The sequence below is a fragment of the Syngnathus floridae genome, chromosome 2 (assembly GCF_059516105.1).
Source record: "Syngnathus floridae isolate MCC-2025c chromosome 2, RoL_Sflo_1.0, whole genome shotgun sequence".
In the NCBI taxonomy this organism is placed as follows: Eukaryota; Metazoa; Chordata; class Actinopteri; order Syngnathiformes; family Syngnathidae; genus Syngnathus; species Syngnathus floridae.
Window position 1 is genome coordinate 7,763,439 of NC_142414.1, and position 20,702 is coordinate 7,784,140.

The window sequence follows — 20,702 nt, forward strand, 5'->3', positions numbered from 1 at the left end:
CCTTGACATGCGCACTCAACTCCGTTCCCTGACCGCCCTCTTAACTCAAAACACTCGCGTGTGCCATTAATCTTTTCCAGCCGCTTCAAAAAGAACGCGTACAAAGGAAAAAATAAATAACCAATATAACACAATTCAAAAGTTTGCGCGTCATGATTAATTCATCTCCACCTGATGTGTACAACTTAGCCATTAGGGGGCAGTATGACATAATTTTTCATTCGAACACAGAAGCGTTTTACTACTATAGTGACTAAGTAAGTTGCAGTGAATATGATGCGTTTGAGTATTGTTCTGTACTGTCGGTCTACATGTATTGCTTCACCCTTTGTGTTCAAATATTTTTTGTTAAAAGCTTTATCAGACTGCTATACAGATGCTGTTAGATTGTCAATGGCATTTTGTGTCTCAAGAAGGTTGAGTGTCATATTGTTTTTTATGCATTTTGTTCATAACTGAGGCTAGCTTCCTTTTCCACTCGTTATGAACATTAAATGCGATTTATGTTGTGATGGAGACAGTTGAACTCCGGAACAAATTCACTTCTATGGCCAAGATTACAACAAAACATGGACATTTTAAATAAAATTATTGGATTATTAATTTACATTATTCATAAATGGAGTTGAGTCATTGAGTAAAAACAGTGTAAGGCACTGCTTTACAAACCTGGTTATTAATATGAGTTCATTTAAATGACTTCCTTAATATGACTGGTTATGAATATGACTTAATATGACAGATCGGAGATTTCAGCTAACGTTCAGCTAAGTGTGGAAGTAACATCATCTTAAATTATTGGCGTTAACTTAATTTTAAAAGCATTTGGTGTGTCTTTATAACTCAATAAGGGAACCAATATTGTATGGCAGTGCTGCAGTATGTGATTGATTTAATTCCGTATGCATTAAGCAGCGCTTTGACGCATATTACCCCAGAGTAATGCAAGATTCCCTACGACCAGAAGGCACAGCGACACCAATCATTTTTAGGTCAACAGCTGCCAATAACCATATATTGGGTCGATAGGATGAGCAAAGGGTCCCGAGAGAAAGACTTGTTATATGGACAGAGGAGGAAATTGCTTGAGATGAGCGGAAATGGAAGCAACATCATAAAAGAGGGATGGACGGACGTCGAGGAGGAATAGACCTTATCTGCTTCCTTTTTCATGTACGAACACTGGTGTCAAACCTGAGGGGCCAGTCCCAGCCCACCGCATCATTTTATATGGCCCACTATGGCAAATCACAACTTCAGGTTTTTCACTAGTATACCAAAAAATTGGCCTTTTTCCACTTTTAATAAGATTGAGATAGTACAAACGTTTCGGAGCATGTGATCAAAGGCGTCCGATTAGAACGATGCGCAGCGATGACACGGCGCCCGACAGAGACAGAAAATCGACAAAAGGTTCAGTAGAGAGAGAAAGGCAGCGAGAGAGCGAGGGAATGCAATCAAAGCTAATAAGCCCCTTCCTGATCCAATTAAAGTTCAGGCTCGGGGGTGCTCAGCCGAGCCGGATGGAGCTTTTATTTGCCCGTGCTGCCCACGTGACTGCAGAGTCATCACATAGCAAATCATTCAAGAGCAGTGTTGTTTTTTTTTTTTTTTTTAACTGTGCATGGAAAATAAGCCCAGCGGCCTAAGTTAAAAGTGTTTAAAAGCGTTTTTGCATTGCAAAAAATTGGTCAGAAACATTAAAAGCACTTACGGTCACTTATGTGGTCTTTTGTAGTCCACAGTAGAAAGAAAGCGTGAGGGAGAAAATGTTTTTGTTAGAGGGAGATGGACATGCTAGAGTGGACGTCAAACAGGAAATACAAGCAAAGATACAGTTTGGGACCAGGAAAAGATATGTACAGCGTGCTGAAACTTGATTTTGTTGTTTTGGTTTGATTTGATTTGGCAACTGGCCAATCACAGCGCAGGACAGGACCTGACCATTTTGCTTGATATACAACAATCAATTGAAAGTTATTCGATTTGGTGAGTGGTTTGTGGCCCGGTGTCACGGAACACGGTTCCACTTGATAGTGTAGCGAGGTCGTTGAACAATGGTCACGATACAACCCAATTGAGACACGATGGAAGCTCAACGCTTATCGCTGACTCGCATTGTTGCAAATTGAAAGGCAAGGGACACCTTGACCTTTGACATTTTTCACTTGCTCTTCCTTCCACCTCCTCCTGCACATCATAACCATAACCCCTCCCCGGGCAGATTGCTATCTTTCCATCTGCTTTCAGGCCGAGCTCACGCTTGTTTATCTGCGCAGGTGGTGGAGGACAGCTACCGTGACTCACTGCAAGCGCTTTCCGGAAAGACAAGCAACAAATGGTGTTAGTGGAAGGCTTTGGCTTGTTTTTTTTGACACGTTGCCAAATAAGCAGCACCTCCAGCCGCCATTTACTCGTTGATTAAATTACTCCTCAATCCGATTCTGGTATGCTCGGAGGAACCGGATCAATAGTGGGAGTAATCAATGCTCCTCGACAGGATCAATTAAATGGTAATTAGACGCACAACCGGACGAGGAAGGAAAAGGAGCTCCAATGTTGAGATCATTATTAGCACATGAATTAACAATTTGGTGAAGGCCAAAAGTGACGTGGAGGCGTACTCACAGTTGGAGGGAAAGTGGATGGTTGCTCGGCTGGGCTGGACCACGAAGAAGAGGAGGATGGGGAGGAGGAAGAAGCCAGAGCTCCGCCTCCTACTGCCCACCTGCTGTCGGGGAGCCATTGCTCGCTGTCCCGTCCGAGGCCTCGCTCACACGTGCACGCAACTGGGGGCCTGCTGCTTTGGCGAGTCTTTACGTCCCTCACGCTGGTCTTCTTTCTGCCACATAAAAGAGAAAGGAGGGGTGGGGGGAGCAGGGGCCATGTGTCACAACGGGAGGAACATGAACTGGCACCATGTGGCCAGACCGAGACGCTCAGTTAATACGACAGTGGAGATTTAAAGCGTCAAAATGGAGCGACAATGTGCCGATCACCATTTGGTTCATTAGCGGGACATGTCGTCCGGCGGCCCATATGGACGGGCTGGACAGATGGACAACAACAAGGAGACAATGACCAAGGGATGGACGACAGATGTGCGCACGATGAGAACCTCCTGGTGGTGATGATCCAAAGTTGGATGCGCCACCATCTCAGTCAAGACATTAGTGGCCCAGTGCATACAAAGTCATTTAAAGGTTCAGAAGATCCATTTCAGGATTATGTCTCTATGTTCATATCATCTCACCAGATGATGGATAGCAGTAGAAGAACACACACAAAAAAGGTGGAATAACTAAAAAGAGTATCTTGAAAGGAGTCTGGGTCCACATCCAGTCCAGAGTTCCTCTATTGAGGAGCTTGCCTGAATTTTTGGCTTCTTACATGGCAAACCACCCCTGCTAGGAGTCTATCCATTCTCCATCTGGAGCTTCTGAGCAGGTCCTGGTCGTATCTCCGCAGCCCCCCCCCCTTCCCGCTGATTGTTTGCACCACCCCGTATCACACGCAAAGAGCTGTTAAGCACACGCCATTATTATCACGTTGAAAAGAAAGAGACAAAAGGAGCGTGTGATAAGGACGCTGATTTGGCAGACGGCGCCGTCGGAGTTCCTGGCGCTGCCGCACGTTGGCACGTTGACTAGCGTGGGGGAAGGTCGTTTAGGAGAGAGATGGAAAATGAGGGAGAGGACTGGAGGATGCAAGATAATTACAGTTCATCAATGTGAAGATTTTAGTGTCACGCAGCGGAGCGCAAAGCACAAAGGCGGGAGGAGGAGACGGGGCTGCCTGAATTGTCAACATCAGTGGACACAAATGAGGTGAAATGGACCACCAAAGGAGAGATGAGGACTCAACGGGACGGGTAGCATTAAGATACAATGAGGCGTTCGAGTGGCGAGAGGAGTGCGGGATATTTAAGTGTAAAAGTGGAGGAGGGACGACAAAGGGCATCCATCCTCTCATACGTGTGAAATTGCAAAAGCGTCCAATCAGCATTTGTTCAATTCCTGCAGCAGCTTGAAGACACCGGCAATAAAAATAAAGACAGTAAAATACGGCCACTGGAGAGGTTAGGATTATGATTGGCTGTGCTCGCTTCTCACCCAAACTGGGCTGGTGACCCCAATGAGGATAAGCGCTGTAGAAAATGCATTAATGGAACCTCAAAGAGTAAATTGTAGGCAATGATTATAGGCTTGAAACAAATCCACACATTGAGCCAAATCCAAAATGGAATTATTTTTAGCCCCGAGTCAAAAAATGTCACGGGGATAAAAAAAAACAAAATGTAAGCACACACTTTTTAGAATAGAATACATAAAGACACGATACAGTCGGGCAGAAGAACACACACGACACACACACACGGAAGCTGCTGAGCGACATCCAGCATCTGCTTCATTTCACCTCGCAATCCATTGAGCAGGTTCAAAGGTCACGCCTGCGACTGTTGTCATGACCCATCAGCATGTTCCTGAGTGCTTTTAAACGCTATTATCACAGCTGGAATGTCAAGCGTGTCATCATCACAACGAGGGGGGCTTTTATAGATCCGCCAGTGCCGAGATGAGATTTGAGGGTGTGGTTGCACACAATTGGCTTGTCACATGACTTCTTCTTCAGTCATACATTGATTTCCCCTTGCAATATGTTGCCGTGCCATATTGTGTCACAACGTCTACAGTACAAGCCCACATCTCGTCTGGTCACATTCGGACCGTCACTTTTGGCAAAGTAGTTTGTCGTGTGGCTCTTTGTGTCCCCACTCGTCCCGGCGAGCCCGCAGATGCATGGATTATTCAAAAATGCATACAGAACACGCCTGAGGGAGGTAATCCCCACGTTCATTAAATATGAATTTAACTAAACGTAGCATCAATACTTAAAATGGATAATTACTTTATTTTGTTGCAACAAGGTTTTTCTAAACAGGCTCCTTTGTGGGTTTTCTTTTGTTGGGCGTGGCTTCCGTGTTTCCCATCATGAGCGACCACCGATCACCGTTTCTCGTGCGGCCGACCTGAGCCAGCGTGTCGAAGCGATCCTGTGTTCTGTCTCGCCTCCTGTTCCATTTTAATCAGCTCAAGCTGTGAAGATCCGCAACGGAAGAGCGGAGACAAATAAATGAAAAGATGTCTACCCTGCCCTGCCTTCATCTCCTTCCCCGAGGTTCCTTCCGTCGAGATCAGCGTGTAAAAGAGCGGCTGACTCACTCGTAAACAAAGCAATTCCTCACTCGACAAATGGAGTGTTGCGGAGCCTCGCTGCCGGAGATTTAAAGGGTCAATGGATCGTAAAAGCGAGGAGGAGGAACAAGGTGAAGCCGGTGGGGGGTCTGATCCACAGCCCCTGTTCGGGTGAATTATTCATCTCAATCCGCTTCCTCGGACACAATTTGCCCCAAATCCACCCAAATTCATAATTCATCCGTACCCCCAGGCCCATGTGCATTTGGTTTGGTTCCAGACTGCGTTGGTTCATCCATACCTGACATTTTCTGCCCTCAACCTTGCCCCCCTTCCCTCTCCCTGGCAGGGTCATACTTAATGCATGAGCCTGTTGCAGTGAGACGAGCGTGAGAGGCAATGGCAGGAAAAAAAGAAAAACACAAATCACTTTGAATAACAGCGGCGACCCGTGTCTGCTGTTTTAGCACTTCATGGAGATGATAAACCCAGGAGGTGTTTCATCAAAGCGTAGGCAGCCATGCAAGCTATCAGAAGCAATGAGGATCCATTTTCCTGTCTGCTTTTGATCCATTTTCTTCTTGTCCCATTTTTTTTCAAATTGCTTTCTCTCTTTCATTCCAATAACTTGTGCGGGAAGCACTCTGGTGAGGCCAATTGGCAAAGCAGCGGATTAATTTGATATCTGCAACTTTAATGGAAAACGGGCTTACGGTACAACGGCTCCCTCGTGCTTTCGAGCTTGCGTTTCAAGGCTAATGATGCACGATTAACACCTAATGGAAATTTACCTGCTGGAAAAAAGAAGGCAGATGGGCCCGGCCGCTTATCTAGAAACACGCTACATGCGCTTGACATTCATCAATACTCCAATTAGCATTTTAGCACAGGAGCTAGCACCCCCCCTCAATGTGAACAGCAAATTGGCCACAATTACAATCCCTGTAAAGTGAATATAAACGATATACCACAGAGAGAACTGGTACCAAATTAAAAAAGACACGAAGCTTTAGAATTATGAAGCTTTTCCACATTGCGACGATAACAAGCTAGCTAACGCCTTCCAGTTAGCTAGCTAGCACCTTTCCAGTTAGCTAGCTGGATGTTGCAATTGCGCTAACTACTCACAAAAAAAATCTATAAAACTGAAATAGAGTGAGAGAATACTATAAAATACCTAGTTCATAGTTCTGACTTAGCACATATGCTAACAGCAAATATCTTTCAACATGTGTAATGTAAATGAATTCACTTTCGAGGATCTCAATTTAGAGGCCCCACCCAAATCGGCACATTTCACTGAGGCTTCTCGGTAAATACAGCGTCGAAGAAAGAAAACAAGGTTGTTGGAGCAGCCACAAGGGCAAACGCCTACACCGGCTGTATTGTGGTTTCCTTGACAACACCGTCTCCGTGCAACCCCCCCCCCCTTCCCTGTGGTACATTCAAATCAGTAATTCAAACACGGACATTAATAGGGTTGCGTTATCGCTTACATATGCGCACGCACGTTCACCTGCCGACACCTCACACGTTTGAGAACATGCTATGGAGGCCTACACAGAAGGAACACCAATGATGGATGCTGAAGCTAATCAAAAATGCTGTTTGTACACTAATCCAAACAAACACCAATAAAGCGTTCCCAAAATGAAGACTCGTCTCCAACAGTCAAAAAAAATCTGTCTGATGTGATTTATTTGGACGCTGTTTGTCCCCTAACGAGAGAGTGGGAGAATACAAGAGGAGCTGAATCATTCAAGGAGAATGGAGTGCACTCAAACATCCATGAAGATAAAGGCTAAGTGGAGGGACTGAGGAATGCTTTGGAAAAAACAACAACAAAAAAACAGCTCAGACAAAAGCAAGATAGCAATGGAAAATTCATGAACAACAATTTTTTTGAAAAATTCATAGCGGGAGAAAAATCTATGTAAAAAGCGTGCTGCAACGAGAGCCATGCTGTAATGGGATCATCGACTCAGACAAGCTGGGGGGCGTCCGTCACGCTTATGTAAGCCCGTGTGCGTGCGCTGTTGCTGGCGTGTATCAGTCAAGATCCGCATTTGTGCCGCCGCGGATCTCCCGCGCCATGTTCATCCAAAGCGTTTTGTTAGTTATGCAAAAAAAAAAAAAAAAAGGATGGGTTCAATGGAGGGCAAGGCATGATCCACAATGCAATATTTTACGAGGCAAGAAGAAGCCTCCCACTTGGTTGCACAACAACCTGTCGGCCGATGTATTAATACATTTTGGCCTCATTTTTTTTGGTCCCACGGTGGCTTCTCCAGCACACAATGTTTAGAGAGCTGCGAGCCCAGTCAGGATAACAGATTGACGGGTTGTTAGAAGGAGGCAATGACACAAAACGGACCTTTTAATTGTCACCGGCAACGCCCTAAGCCCACTCCATCGTCATGGTAACGACCGCCGACCTCGCCACTGACCTGACTTTGGCGGTCAGTGGCTCATTTGCATGCATTAGCAGGAGCGCCACTCAGATAATGTGCCGGTGGCGCAAAGCTAATAACTTGACACACCCTCAGTGTCGTGGCGAGGAGGGGGACACACGCAAACACGCCCACTCATCCCCTCACGTTGCACATCCTCGTGTTGTTATTCACAGCAGGAAGGTGAAAATTAAAAGGCGGCCGCTGCTTTGGGAAATGAAGAGGAGGAGTCACCTTCTGCTGTGGTGTCAGTCAAGTGCTGCCTTCGCCTTGCGTCTCGCTCACCACTTGACTAATGTCTCATTTGAATATGTATGCCCTTGGGGCAACATTAAACATTGCAATTATCCACACGAGACGGCGCCAAGGGTTTGGTTTTGTTTGTGGTAATGCAGAATGAAAGGATGTAAAGAAGCTGGTGCTCTTGAAAGCTCTGTTGAGGGACGACAGTGATGGCATGGGCGTGGGCCGAGGCGCGTGAAGGCCGACACATGGGGGGGGGGCTGCAGGTGCTTTTTGCACTCCGTCAGACAGGAAGAGGAGGGAGGGCTCCCTGGAGCCGTGTGCTAAGTAGCCCATCGAGCGCTGGAGGACAGCTCATGTGACATGCAAGGACATGTCCCCGCCTCCATGGGGAAAATTGGCACGTCAAATAACCCGACAAGGGGAGGGGGAGTGTGTACAAGATCTGCCACCTCCAACAGGTAACGCCCCTTCTGACTCTCTTATAGGAGACAAAGTGGGGTCCTTGGGGTCACTAAAAAGAATGATTGTGTTTTGTTTGTTTTAAGTACAAGCAGCACAGTGGATGACTATTTAACACGTCCGGATCACAGTGCAGAGGTTGTGGGTTTGATTCCGGCTCTGGCCTGCCTGTGTTTGCAGGTTGTCCCTGTGCCTGCGTGAGTTTCCTCACACATTTCAAAGACATGCATGGTAGGTTGATTGAGCACACACACACAGACACACACTTGAGGGGGGGGCAACTTTTACTATTTTTGTCTCCAAAAAGAGGAACCATTTGTGTCAGTTGTGTTTAAATGCCGTTAGAATTCTGCGAGGAGGAAATGTTTATCCACTCAAAAAATTTGAGAAGTTTTGCCTTGCAACAATATCACACGGTACATTTGCCTTGTCTACGCGATGTAAGCAAAAAGTATATGAAGAGAAGTGTTGGGTTACAGTATGAACAAAAGTTTTGGGTCATTTCACAGATTTTGTTTTATCTTGGAATACTCGTCATGTCCGCCTCATCTAGCGGTTGGAGCAAATAAGCTGCCGGGTCGCAATTTCCATTCGGCGCATTTGCATGGACCAGCGCCACAATGCCGCCCCCCCACTTGGAGGCTGGATGAGGACACAAGGAAGCCCCCGAAGGAAAACAGAGCGCCGTCATGGTTGCAGCAAAGCGCATGCAGCATAAACAAGGCGCTGTTCAAGTCATCAAAGAAACACCGAGCGCAACTAAGAGGGAAACCAATGCAACAACAAAAACAACACACCAGTTAGATGTCACACAGGCGTCGAGGGCTAAACGAGATTTTTGCGCTGATTTGCATTGGCTAAATGATGAAGCAAGTCCAATTGGATCGTCGGCAATCCCATTAGTTTTGCCCAAAGCTGCAAATGCAGCAGTTCTCCTTAAGTGCAGCTCACCTAATGAAAACTCTCATATTGCACAGACAAGGCAACTTGCTAGGCCCTTTTTGCTCATAAGCACCCAGAGAGTGCAAAGAGAGTGCAAAAACAAAAGTAGACTTGTTTTAGAACATGAACATTATTTTTATCGCGGGCCGCATTGTGCTCGGTTTCATTCCATTATGTCTGTTAACGCCTTATATTATATACAGTGTAAAAATTGTTCAAATATTTTAAAAAGACTAATAGTAATAAAAATTGCAAGCAATATCTCTCTTTAAAAGTGAAGATGATCTATAATTTTAGTAATGACACAAAGTCAAAAAGTCTTTGCGGGCCACATGAAATGATGTGGCGGGCCGTATCTGGCCCCCGGGCCTCGAGTTTAGAATGACCTTTCTCTCCTGCGCTTTCAGTTTAACACTTCCCAAGGACATTTGATGGACCGGTTTAGGGCATGAAGGTTCTCTCAAGGTCAATAATTGCACGTTTGAATTCCAAGTAGAGTCAAGAGTGAGCTACTTGTTGAAAACAAACCTCTTCCCGCACTCCCTGAGATGGCACAAAAAGGAAAGTAATAATTCTTGCTTTCCCTTCAGAGCATTTCCAGAGAAGCTCAACATTTGCCGATGTCAACATTTCTTCCCGTAAAGGCGAGGACCCGGCGCGCAGATGTTTGGCTAATGGAGTCAGTTGGAGTGGGATTTGCATGCTGGCGAGAGCTGTGCATTCCGTCAAACACAAAAGCGAGCAAGCATGACACGCCGGTGCTCGAGATGGATGAAATGATTTGGACGCTTGGGAGTTTCTTGGACTTGAGGTGAGGCCATGCGTGCAGACGTTCGAGGCAAGGTGTCACTCAGATGAGGCCGCCTCCAGTCCCTGGCCTCACCCTGCTGTCACCATGACAACCTCTGGATTTAGTAATGACACAAAGTCAAAAAGTCTTTGCGGGCCACATGAAATGATGTGGCGGGCCGTATCTGGCCCCCGGGCCTCGAGTTTAGAATGACCTTTCTCTCCTGCGCTTTCAGTTTAACACTTCCCAAGGACATTTGATGGACCGGTTTAGGGCATGAAGGTTCTCTCAAGGTCAATAATTGCACGTTTGAATTCCAAGTAGAGTCAAGAGTGAGCTACTTGTTGAAAACAAACCTCTTCCCGCACTCCCTGAGATGGCACAAAAAGGAAAGTAATAATTCTTGCTTTCCCTTCAGAGCATTTCCAGAGAAGCTCAACATTTGCCGATGTCAACATTTCTTCCCGTAAAGGCGAGGACCCGGCGCGCAGATGTTTGGCTAATGGAGTCAGTTGGAGTGGGATTTGCATGCTGGCGAGAGCTGTGCATTCCGTCAAACACAAAAGCGAGCAAGCATGACACGCCGGTGCTCGAGATGGATGAAATGATTTGGACGCTTGGGAGTTTCTTGGACTTGAGGTGAGGCCATGCGTGCAGACGTTCGAGGCAAGGTGTCACTCAGATGAGGCCGCCTCCAGTCCCTGGCCTCACCCTGCTGTCACCATGACAACCTCTGGATTCCTGCTACTGAATATTCCTCTCCCCTCCCCCTTCCACATCTCTCGCTGGCTCCTGCACCTTGATTCTTTATGCTGCCTGCCTCGCACTCAAAGCAGTGTGAAACTTCATTTCTTCCAACTGAAGCTTCGGGGTCACGTTCCTCCTTGCAGACTTCCTATCGACTTCCATCTTGCAAGCAGGAGAAACTATGCAGGGGAATGCACAGCCCCTAAGTGGCTTCCTAACTCCCATGGCATCTGTTATCATTATCATCGGGAAGCCATTTTTGCTCGCCAAATCAATCCAATTATCACTAATAGAGTGGGCAGCTGAGATCCAGGCAAGGAGGAAGCCATGAAAGGCGGCAGTGTTATCTGAAGCGCGCACGCAGAGCCCCGTCTCGGCAAATCCTCCTCCGCCGTGGCTCAGAAATGGAGGCTATGACCTTTTCCTGAACGTGCGGCAATTTCGAGCCAAGCTGAAACAGAATGAGCAGCTTCTGTGCTCGGGATAACCACCAACCAAACGGAACTGACAGAACATAACAAGAAAGTCAGTGTTGACTCCAGAGCTCGGAGGGCGTGACCTCCCTCCCTCCATCCCTTCCGAGATGCAGATGTCGCAACCAGTGTACTCACAATCCGGGAAATACGGTGAAAGCCACGAGGGGGCCAACGTTGACCTTTTCCTGAGGCCAGATGGTCACGAGGAAATAAAACACAAGACTGTCTGCAGCGTCACTAAGGATGCATGGGCAGGTCAAGACTGAAGCCGTCTTGGGGCAATTTCAATTCTATCAAAATACTGGATTGACTTTGGCTCCACAGCTTTTTTGTTTTGTTATTATCTTTGCATTTGCATACTATCACAAAAGATTTGAAATCAATACTGATGAAAGCAAGAAGAGCTTTTAGGTGTGAACAGAACTCCTGAACAGTCAATCCAAAATCACTCGGCAATATGAATCCGGAATTGTCCGTAAGGAAAAGCCTCAGGGTCGAACGGCGTCCATTTTGCTTTTGAGCAGCTTTCTGTCAAAATGTCAGGCTGACATTGAATGGTGCACGCCACACCCCAAACAAGTGTCAAGGCCTCACAAATGCCACCTTTTCACTGTGCTCCTCTTTGTCTGGCCTCCCCCATCACCCCACCCAACATGTGCGCCTGAATAAATCTTTCACCTTCTTGTTGATCCACCGTTTCCTCTAGGGGACTCCACCTTTCATCTTTTGCTCGTATTAACAAGGAGCCTCAGCATGCCCCACCCCACCCTTCCCCGCCTGCAGCGTCAATCAGTCTTCTTCTCGGCACAGATCAAATGATTAGCTAGCATCACCTTACAGAGGATTGGAAATGATGCAGCTCAACCCGGACTGGGCTGGGCCTCCACGTGGTGTCAAACGTGGAGGATGACAACTCGTTTAACTTAATGCCAAACAAATGCGATCCCCCGAAGGAGATGCCTTGAGGGACGGGCAAATTCTTCCCAGGCAATGCCAGCAGAACGCCCCAGCCAAATGTGGCGGAATTGAGCCCAGAATTTTTTTTGCCCACATCTCTTTGGTGAGCAGCTCACTTTGTAGACATGTCAGGGAGCGCCAATCAAAACGGAGCATAATCGCCTTTGATACAGCTTTTGTGTCAGATTTCATTAAGCGTACGCGTGACATCAAATCATATCAACAAATTTGCGCTAATCTTTTCCCGAGGCACTTCATCCTCTCTCTGCCGTTTCTTCGCATCTTGACTTTTTTTTTTGGGGTAGGGTTGCCTCCAATGTGGGAGCAGCCGGCACGCGGTGGTGTGTAACGACACGGCGGCATGGGCGGTGAGATTAAATTAGGCCCGTGTATAGGGATTACAAGGCTCTCAAAGCCTGATCCCCCTCCTACTGGCGCTAATCCAAGCCTAATGAATGGATGATGCAGAACACGTACTCCAGGACGCCAATTCAGCTCATTTCTTGAAATGATGCATCTCTATGAAGGAGGGAGACGACGTCATCCATGCAACCAGTCAGTCATGCTTTATTAGCGTCGAGCTAAGCAAACATTTTTCAAGGCAAGCTAGCGACGCCATGTGATGTGGTTGGCACGTCAGTTGAGTTCAGTCAGTGTCACCATCCGGTTGTTACATTTTAAATTTTGGGCCGGAGGGGTCCGGGTGATCACGAGAAAACTTTCTGGAGCATATTGTTCCTCAAGCAAACCCCCATCCCTCTAGGGTTAGGAATATTTTTTTTTTATCAAATTAAAACTTACTTGATCCATTAAACCCATAAGAACAGATATTGACCTGTCAGTTGGCTCTTTATGAGCCTTACACGTTCCAGAGACTGTTTGTAGAACCATTAAAAATTCAAACTTATTTATAAATATTTTTCTAAAAAATAGTCTTAAACCCAACTACAATGTATCCCAAATACATTTCCCCATTAAAACGAATGGGAGAACGAAACCAATTCTTTGTTTTATTGCTTCATTTCAATGGAGATTGTGCTGCTCCCACCGTGGCCACCTGGGGGCAGTATAATACGAACATATAGCGTTTTGGGGGGTTTGCTGCTAATTGTTGCTTCAAACTAAAGGAGGTCAATTGCTGCTACGTGCTAAAGTGACAAAAGGCCGTTTGACATTCGGAGACGATTACCGAGGAAACTCGGTGAACAGAAGGTCAATTTAGTGGAGCATTTGGCCGAGTGACGCTAGCAAGAAGGCGTCTTTCATCGTACTGCTGCAGATGAAGACTCCCACAGGGGATTTTCGGCCGCTCGCATAAAGACACTTTTGTCACAGAGGCAAAAATAAAACAGGCTTGCAAAGTAAGGTCCTTCATGGGCCTTCATGGCCACGCTTTCTTCTGCTGAATGTCCGAATTACACACATTTGATTGTTTTCGTTTTTAGTCCAATTCTCTACACAATATTGTCCCAAAAGGGAATTTTTTTTTTCAAAATTATGATTTTTGGTAACTATTAGGACTTCAACTTTTTTATTTGGTGTTTTACTTCTTGTACTTTTGTGTGCTTCCTCTTGTGTGTAATTTTGCAGGATTTCATTGAAAAGTAACGAAGGGATAAAAAAATGTTTGTTATTTCAGGATAAAGTTAAAAAAAAAAAAAAAATTCAGATCCAGTGCGGGCTGAAGGTCTGAAGCCCATTTTTATTGCTGGCTCACCTAAGAAAAAAAAAATTCATCAAGGCAATAAGCCTTCCTCATATCCAATTTACTTCTCTGATTATTGCCTTTGTCGTAATTAAATTGCCACCCGGGCTGAAGAAATATTTGCTGCGAGGATTGCAATTTGAAGTGGCAAGATTTGCCACCCATGGGCTTTACTACCTTTCCTACTCATGAGATAATACAAATTCAATTCATTCCCATATCTGATGCTTGTCTTGTAATCTGTTCCAGCTTCCCCTCAAAGAAAAAAAAAAACTAACATTTTTTGTGAGGCGTTTTTTTAAATAAGGAAAATAGTATTAATTAAACAAAATGTAAACAAATGATTTTTTTTCCTCCGCAGCTTCCTATGGTATTGAACATTTTAATTTAAGACAAAGATACAGCTGTAGATGGAGTAGAATGAGATGCACACAACTCCTCAGTAAACTGTAGCGATGTTCGTTTAGCAAAGGATAAAGAATATATTCCTTTAAGTTGTTTCTTTGTCTGTCTACATGAGTTGCTCCATCGTTTGTGTAGCTTAAAAGAGACACCGCATTGTTTGATGGCACTTTTATAACAGAAAAGCCATTTGTTTTTGTTTTTAATACACATGTAAGTTTCTTTGATTTATGTCTAGTTTGACAGTACACGGTTGAGGCGAGAGGGTGGCTGGTGGACGAAGACAGTTGCGAGTTACGGCCGGACTGTCGAGCTGCACTCCATCCTCTCCAGAATAGCTTTCATCCCGCTGTCATCCGAGCACTCGCTTTTCAATCAATCCTTTCCATCTTGAGCTGCGCTTGCCTCCCTTCACTGTCAATTCAATTTTCCTCATTTGCAAGCTTCCTTCCCTCCTCCTCAGACCTCGTATATAATGTTTGGGAAGCGGTCGCCCTGTCAATCCACCAGACCTCGACCTTCCTAAATCACCGCAATGTATTCTCCTGCCAAGCCCCCCCCCCCGAAAGGATGTCAAAGCATACCCTGACCCCACTTGACAGCCCCCCTTCTCCACGTGCAGCCATTTTGGGAGGGGTGCGAGCTACCAGCCCGCTGAAGGTGTCACAAAGACGATAATGAGAGGGCGTGCCAGTTGAAGGGTCGTTTCTGCTTAACTCTCGGCTGGCCTGTCTCAGCCTTCAAGGCGAAGGCACCGCTTATTAGTGAGTCAGCCCATGCAGGAGGGACATAAGAGCAAATTGTGCTGCTGTTGAATGTCTGTGTCGTGAATTGAAAGGCTGCCAAGCATGCGGGCCCCCTGTCATGAACTCAATTAGGATTTAGTGAGGCTTTATGGCAGCGGGTCGAAAACAATTTACCCACTCTTGCATTCAAATCAAATGGCAAAGTAAAAAAATTCAAGAGGGTCGTTAGGAAATGAGCTTTCGGCTCAAAGGTTTTCAAGTCACTTTGCATGGTGTTGCATTAACTCATGCTAAAAACAAAATGTCTTTTGTATATTTCATCAGCTCCAATGCTCGCCTTTTGCTTCACTATGGAGTCAATATTCCCTATGAGCGTCAGGTTAGTCCCCGCCCACTTTGACTTCATCATTTGGCCTTACGGGAAAAGCATGTTAGCTTGCCATTGTTTTTTTATGAGACACATTTGGTATTCAAAACAGGGACACAGAATAAAAAAACAGGTTTTCCATGGAACTACGGTGTGACGGTTTGATGATTTTGTGGTCAGCACTTTTGTTTGCGCAGTGGAAATCCGCCCATGCAGTTGTGGTGGAGGAGAAAGCATCCTGAGGCTGAAACAGGGGAAAACAAAGTGTTCCTTCCTCCTACACACTTACTGGAAGAGCGAAAACGTTTGGATGGGCGCCAGCCTCTGCTTGACATTGGCACCCCCATCAACAAAAGTTGCTTTTGCCATCCAAATAAAACAATGCGATTCTCTTTGTTTTAGGCTTTGTTGCACAATGCTTCTTTTTTTTTTTTTTCGAAAAGATAATGTGACCTAGTTGTGTGTAATTTAGTGGTTTTGCACAATTCTTTAATAATTGATGACGATGCATCTTTTTTATTCTTTTTTATTGTGCAATGCTGCAAACTGGCTTCGTTGGAAAACATACCAGATGTGCATCTGTTGGTTTCATGATTAAAAAACATGGTGAGAACAAAACAGAACAAAAATGAAACTGTATGACAACTCCTTACGAGCACAAAGCTCCTTCTGCTATGCACGTCTCGGCCACTAGAGGGCAGTACGATACAGACAATTAGCTAAAAATTGAGATGGAGGAGACTGTCAAAGCATCATTCAGCTGCAGTAGGAATTCTATGTTTATCACAGAGGATAAAGAATATACGCCCGCAAGTATGATACTTTTCGCTGCTGAGGCGAATTGTGCTACCCAACATCGATGCTATTCATTAGCCCGTCGACTACGTTTCGCAATATTTGGTAGCATGAAGCTAACAAACGTTCCTGCTTTGTGGTCATTTCGAATACACAACTTGTAAGTCATGGAATTTGATGTTTGGTTTGACAATTATAGACAAAGCTATATTTTTAGGAATAAGCGTTTAATTCGTCAATACAATTGGGGCGGCTTGCATTTGCCTAAGTGAGGATGCAGAAAACGGCAAGAGCAGAAGGAGGCCAGGTGAGTGCCTAATTTGCATGCACACACGCACACACCAACGTGCACACACCAACGCGCACACACATGCACACACACACAGACACGTGCACGCACACCTCCAGCTGGCTGCCCCACCCTAATTTTCACGTCCTGTCATCTCTCTCTTCCCCGGCGCCTGCATCTATGTCGGCGGCCCTTATTTGAACCTCGGGTCACTTTCTTCCCGCCGGAGCTCAGTATGTGTCGTTCCCAGAGGAACGCTAGTCAGCGTAACGCATCATCTGAATGAAAAGTGTTGCAGCCTGTTGCGGCGACGGCTCGCACGTATCAATGAGCCGCTCGGCGATTAGCTGGGGGAGGGGAAAGAAGGCAGAAAATGGGCATTGATTTTAAAGGCAGAAAAATGGCATTTGCGTCGCCTTGCTCGCAAAGGCCCGGATATTCAAAGCATAGGCAAAACGCAACCGCACCTTTATGAAAGCTCACTTTTGCAAAATGGCAGCATGAAGAATGTCAGGTGAGACCCTGTTGCATGCGGGCGCGACAGAAAAGAAATCACACTCGTGAAGCAGATGGACAGCTGTATGTCTGCCACAGGTGCAGACATGAATCATCCTGATCGTCACACCAATCATTCCGATATGCATATCGCCATCATCACCATCATCATGGTATGGCTGCAAAGCCGTGTTGACAATTGTGTTAACATGACAGCGCCACGATAACGTCATTCAAAATAAAGACTACTTCCCTCCAGAGCAGACAATGAATTGTGAAATATCCGCAAGTCGCTAAAGGTGTGATGGCACCTCTGCAGCCTCATGAGGCAACCCATCAGACGTCCTTTTTTTTTTTTCCAACCTCCAAAGTGTCTGGACAACCAAAGCTGCTCTTACCTTCGCAACGATGTTTCTTTCCTTTGGTGAGTCCTCAAGCGGATCTGTTGCCGCTTGGCCTGGTCTGGTCCGGTCTGCTCTAGTCTGGCCTGGTGTGGTGCTGTCTGCCTGTGTGCACCTCGGTACGGTGCTGATGCTGCAGTGATAGAAAAACACACCCTCTTCCCTCTGGCCGCGCTCGCTCTCTCGCTCCCTCCTCCCTCCCCCTCATTGGCTGCCTCTCGGAGGTGACATCACCCCTCCGTCTGAGCCTCCGCTTCGGCTCCCCTCCTCGCTCCGTCGTGTGGATCCCTGGTTATTCCCCTCTATGTCCATGTCCGTCCTCTCGTCCCCTCCTCATCCTCACATCCAGCTGCTCTTCTTCTTGCGCTCGCATCTATCAAAGTAGCACATGCTGAAAAAATTAGCACACTGCCGAGAATCTCCTCCAGCTAATATATCAGGCCGTCCAAAAAAAGTTATCAGTCTCCACATTGAAGCTCTTTCAGTCCTCCTCTGTGCCTTTTGGTTTTTTATCTAAGTATTAACTCTTCACAAGTGAGGGTACCCTACACTCTTCCATAAGTGGGTCAAAAATGAGCCATATTAGAATCAACGTGTTTTTAATGCTATTATCTTTTTGGTAGAGCGTCATTCATTTCCATGATATTAGATTTCCATTGGATTTCATAGAAAATGCATTTTTGACCCATTTATGGAAGTTTGGGGCCGTAATACAAAAACTACAATTTCTTAAAATGTATAAAAGGTAAGTTAAAATTTTAAATGCCATGTTTTTTGAGGAATACTAAAACATAACTTTTTATTAGGAAGATATTTCAAAACAACCTAACCCACTTATGCATTTAAGGGTTAAAGAAACGTCTGGCAAGGAACATTATGCAATAACGCTGAATTAAAATGTGAGAGGCATAATACGCCACCTCTTATCTGCACGAGATGAGCCAATCTCATGACGGCCCCTCTAGGGGTGATACATTGATAAATGTCGCCTGGCAACCACGGAAAAGGAGACAATCAAGATCTCCTGATTGGACCTCTGCCGTTTCCTGTGACTGCAAATGAACTACTGATGATGATGTCTTACAATTCAAGGGAACATAAAAAATTAAACATGGAACAAGCTGTTCCAAGCTCTTTAATAAGCCGCAAATTTAGTCATGCCTCACCCAAGACAAAGAATACATGAGTCAAACCACCCAAATTGAAACATTCCTATATTTTAATTCTATACTTATTAAAAATGCTATCTAATGCATTCATGTGCCTCAAAGATGATTACATTGCAGCAATTTGAATGTTATCCAACATCAACATTGTAAGGATGACTATAACAAATTAATATATAAATAAGGCTGTGAGTAATGCTGTTCTACTTAAAGGCCATTATTCCGAAGGCTGAAGATCTCTGAGTACTTAAAAGGTTGAAAAGTGAAAGCCCAGTTCCAAGAAGACAAAGAGCAGGAGAAGAAACAGCATGGCAACATAGCGCACAGCCACATCCTTCCGCCTTGCGAACCGCCAAGCAGCGCGCCCATCTGCTGCCGGCAAAAAGCCGACCAAAGCTGCATAGGGCGAGAGACCTTCACAAGGGAAGAATGATGAATGGCGCTGGGCTTAAAGAGGTGACAAGCCCAACCAACAACCCTGCTTGAGGTCAACCAATCTGGGTCAAAACCACAACAGTAACACCAAGTGCAAACTAAAGGACGACATTGGTAGCGTTGGTGTGCATGCCATGGTTGCCCTCAATTAACAGCACCAGAAATGGACAAATTCATCTTTTGCGGTGAGGCAGTTGTGTTTTGTGATCGAGCTTGGCGTCCTGAAAAGGTGAATGGGTTAGACCACCAACCAGGAGCGTTCAAATCATTTCAAAGCCGTGGACGTCAGTTCACGAAAACACAGTAAAGGAATGTACAAAAATGAGATAATAATCGAATTGTATATGATATGTTTAGTTTGTCATGAGGAAGTGGAAGAAGTCATGACGATTTCTCAGCGGGGCCAGTTCGAGCACGGGCAAATCGTGCACAGATCAACGGAGGGAAAATATGTGCAAATGCAGATTTGAGAAGAGACATTTTGCGCACTCTTGGCTGGATAGCTTTTAGCAAAGCTCTTTGCTCGTTTCCAGCGTTTAAGCGTCCAGCGTGGACGAGATGAGCTGGAGGGAGCCGCAAAAGCGCGCATCCAATGAACGGCTTCAACCGAGAAGGGAAATCCAACCGAGTCAGCAGAAGGTGGGCGGGTGGAGACATTTTCATCACCTTAAAAGCAGGAGGAGGGGAGGCAATCGCGTAAATGGCCGGCTGCACTGCGGATGGGGAAACTCGGGAAAGACAAGAACGGAAATAGACAAGAGGCTGCTCGTGCAAAAGGTGGATACGCTCGTGCTGGAGACAAAATATTGATATGGCAATAGACGGACTCATTACGCGGCACAGGAAAGGACACGCTTGCGTCAAGAACCCGAGCGCATGCTGGCTGCCATCCAACGGCTCCATTTGCGCACCACTTCTAATTAATCGAGCTTCGTCAACCTTTCCACAAAATTAAAATGATCAACACGCATACCACATCACCAGAAACTAGATGGACCAATGGATGGTTGCAAAGATGAATGCAACTTATTTCACAAGCACAACTTGGCAGATTGTGAAAAAAATATATATACAAAAAATATAGCATTGGCATTCTTCTTGGTGTTCGAACCCTTCTCTAAGAAACCGATATCCGAACAAAAAGTGTGGTGCAACACATGTAGACAGAGTAAGGCACATTGTCAATCGCCTGCAAAAAAGTAACGAGAAATATTCCTGCATCTGACTGGACAGTTGCGACCATTTCCATGTATAGCAATGGGGCTGTGTTATACTGCCCCCAAGTGGGCAATGTGCACACAGCAGACGACTCAACATGCACAATCTGGTTGATTCTTTATAGTCCATTTAATAATCACTTAAGAGTTTGGGCTAAAATAGGTCATCCGTGCGTCTATCAATCCACTCGTCTGCGGCATTGAAGTTGTAAGAGCGCAAGGTCAACCGAGCGTCTCGGAGCCACCTTTAATCAGTCGCTAATTGAAGGCTAATGACTCTGATTAAGTTTCCTGCCATGCGCTTGACTGACTTGACTCTGACAGCTCAGCGTGCCAGAGAGCAAGAATGCTTTCATTTCAAAGAGAATCGGCAAAATAAGCACCCTTTAAATCATGGGTCACCAACCTTTCTTAATCCGAGA

The 20,702-nt window shown here is 45.6% G+C and overlaps 1 protein-coding gene across 4 annotated transcripts in view; it reads right to left on the bottom strand.

Annotated features, from left to right (window-relative positions):
• l1cama (L1 cell adhesion molecule, paralog a) overlaps positions 1-20,702 on the bottom strand; it is a 36,043-nt gene that overhangs the window by 13,421 nt on the left and 1,920 nt on the right. Inside the window, exons 1-3 of one of the 4 annotated variants that reach the window (XM_088358808.1) lie at positions 17,460-17,640; positions 2,629-2,842; positions 1,715-1,729 (exon numbers count right to left, since the gene is read on the bottom strand). In XM_088358808.1, the coding sequence (XP_088214934.1) occupies positions 1,715-1,729; positions 2,629-2,746 (133 nt within the window). In that variant the 5' untranslated portion in view covers positions 2,747-2,842; positions 17,460-17,640. Of the gene's footprint in view, positions 1-1,714; positions 1,730-2,628; positions 2,843-17,459; positions 17,641-20,702 lie in introns of those variants that run through there. The other 3 variants (XM_088358824.1, XM_088358813.1, XM_088358832.1) reach the window with 3 other exon arrangements.